Consider the following 2,043-nt stretch of genomic DNA (forward strand, 5'->3'; position numbering starts at 1 on the left):
GGTATCCATGCCACCTCCAAATAAATATAGACTATGGTTTCAAGGGAAATATGTAAAAGCCTTGAGCAGAGTTTGAAGGGATGACGAACTTTCTTGCTCCAAAGTCCAAAAGACCCAGGGGTGGGGGACGTGGCAGAAGCCTTGGGTTGTTGAATAACCTCAAAAGTCACCTGGGGCCCCAATAGTTCTCCTGAGAATGTTGGCAAATGCAATCAAGAGGACCCCAGGCTGACAATGATATGAAAGGCATTCCAAACACACACACTCAAGGTCATTACAATGCAACAGAAAGTGATTTTATTGCTGTGAACACAATGCAATAAAGGTTGGCAGAATTTCCAAGATTAAAAATAGGGGACCTGGGTCTTTCTTTGCCCTCTTCCTTTGCCTTCTTTCAAAACACAGCTCCAAAGCGGAAAAGTATCTGATCACTTTTGTCCGCAACTCTGCTCTGGCATCTTGGGACTCTAATTCTCCCACTCCCCTTCTTCTTCAATGGGAACCATGGAAATCAACAAAGAAAAAGAAAAGGCAGAAGAGATCATGAGAGAAACTGCACCAAGTGAGAGGGAATGTAATGGAAACCTTAGTCTTAGTCTAAGTGTACAGGAACTAGACGATAGGGAGGGTCGCCTGGCTGAGGGGGGTTACAGGCAACAGTGTAGAGTTGGTACTGCGGAGTGGTACTGTAGCGGCAGTTGGGATATGTCCCTCCAGTGAGATTGCAGTAAGTCATGCCAATAGGATTTGCACTCCGGTGGCAGTTATCCCGTTTATTCTTGCAGCGTATGTTGGGCAAAAGACAGGTATTAGACACGTTCTGGATGGAGTCATGCAGAAAGGTGTTTTGAGGCTTACAGATCCGATGAAGATTATTGACAGCATGCATTGCATTGTTGCATTGTACAGGACCTACACTTATATGCTGAATTATAAACTTTTGAAACCCAGTGAGTTGAGCCCAAGCACCAGGGGCAAGTCCTGGCCCCGATGATCCAAGCAGCAACAGGAAGAGAGGAAAGGGTCCCAGAAGATCCAGCATCATCTCTTCTGTGTAAGAAGAGGGAAGAAAATGAGAGAATGATAGTATTAGAAGCTAAAAGAGCAAAATTATTATTCACATCCATATAGATCTTTATTGCTCCTTTCAAGATTTCATTCGTTGAATTTTTTTTTAAACCATTTCCTTTCTGACTTGAGTCTCACATTCTATGAAGGACCTGAAGCCCAGGGAGGAGGAATGTGAGGTAAGATGACTTTTCCTCTGACTGGCAGATCCCATTCTTTTCTTTGTCCTGTACTTATGGGTCTAGAACCTCGTCTCTTCCCTCCTCCCTCCTGGAATATTTCTCCTCCATCTATGTGACCTGGACCTTCTGGCCATCTTCACGGCTCTACTCTCCCCAGCCCCCGGGGTTCTCCTCTTACCAGGTCTCCGTGCTGGAGCTCCCGCTGAGATCAGAGGCCGTGGTTAGTCCCAGGCTCAGAGGCTTTTGTCTGCTGTTCCTCTGCCAGGTATGCCAGCGCAGCCTGCGTGCAGCAGGGAAGGGTTCCGAGCCCTAGGAAAGAGGAAAGGGAACCTAGGGCTTGGAAGATGCACTTCTTGTGCACAGTGTGGATGAGACCCACACTCTCCAACTCACCGTTTAAAGCCTGGATCCCTGTAGACACAGGAAGAACAAGCCTACTTAAAGGAACAAAGAAGAAGTGATAACTTCCTCAAAGAAGTTGTGAGGAAATGATGACGTCCTGATAACCGTTGAGTGCTTCCTTCCCTGACACTTTAGTGTTTTGAGCTCCCTTATTTCAGTTCTTTAGGAGAAAACACACCACAAACACACAAGACTCCCCCGGTCCAGTTGCCAATTGCAAGTCCAGCTTGTCACCTGTGCTTCTGACTGCCTGGCTATAAATCTGAGCTTCCCCCAACCCTTTCTTCATTCCACTACTTTGTTAGAGTGCTCACAGAACTCAAGGAAACACTGATGGTTTATCAGTTCCTTAAGGGATAGGATAAAGGAGACAGATGAAGACCCAGAGAAA

At 46.3% G+C, this 2,043-nt stretch overlaps 1 protein-coding gene across 1 annotated transcript; it reads right to left on the reverse strand.

Moving 5' to 3' along the window:
- Positions 1-274: 274 nt before the first annotated feature.
- LOC118003237 (ribonuclease K6-like) lies at positions 275-1,421 on the reverse strand. The gene is given in 2 exon segments (XM_034994073.1): positions 275-1,045; positions 1,047-1,421. Coding segments are annotated over 2 exon segments (534 nt in total). The 5' UTR covers positions 1,128-1,421; the 3' UTR covers positions 275-592.
- Between the last annotated feature and the right edge of the window lie 622 nt (positions 1,422-2,043).

The sequence above is a fragment of the Mirounga leonina genome, unplaced genomic scaffold (assembly GCF_011800145.1).
Source record: "Mirounga leonina isolate KUSES-001 unplaced genomic scaffold, KU_Mleo_1.0 Mir_91, whole genome shotgun sequence".
NCBI classification, from domain to species: Eukaryota; Metazoa; Chordata; class Mammalia; order Carnivora; family Phocidae; genus Mirounga; species Mirounga leonina.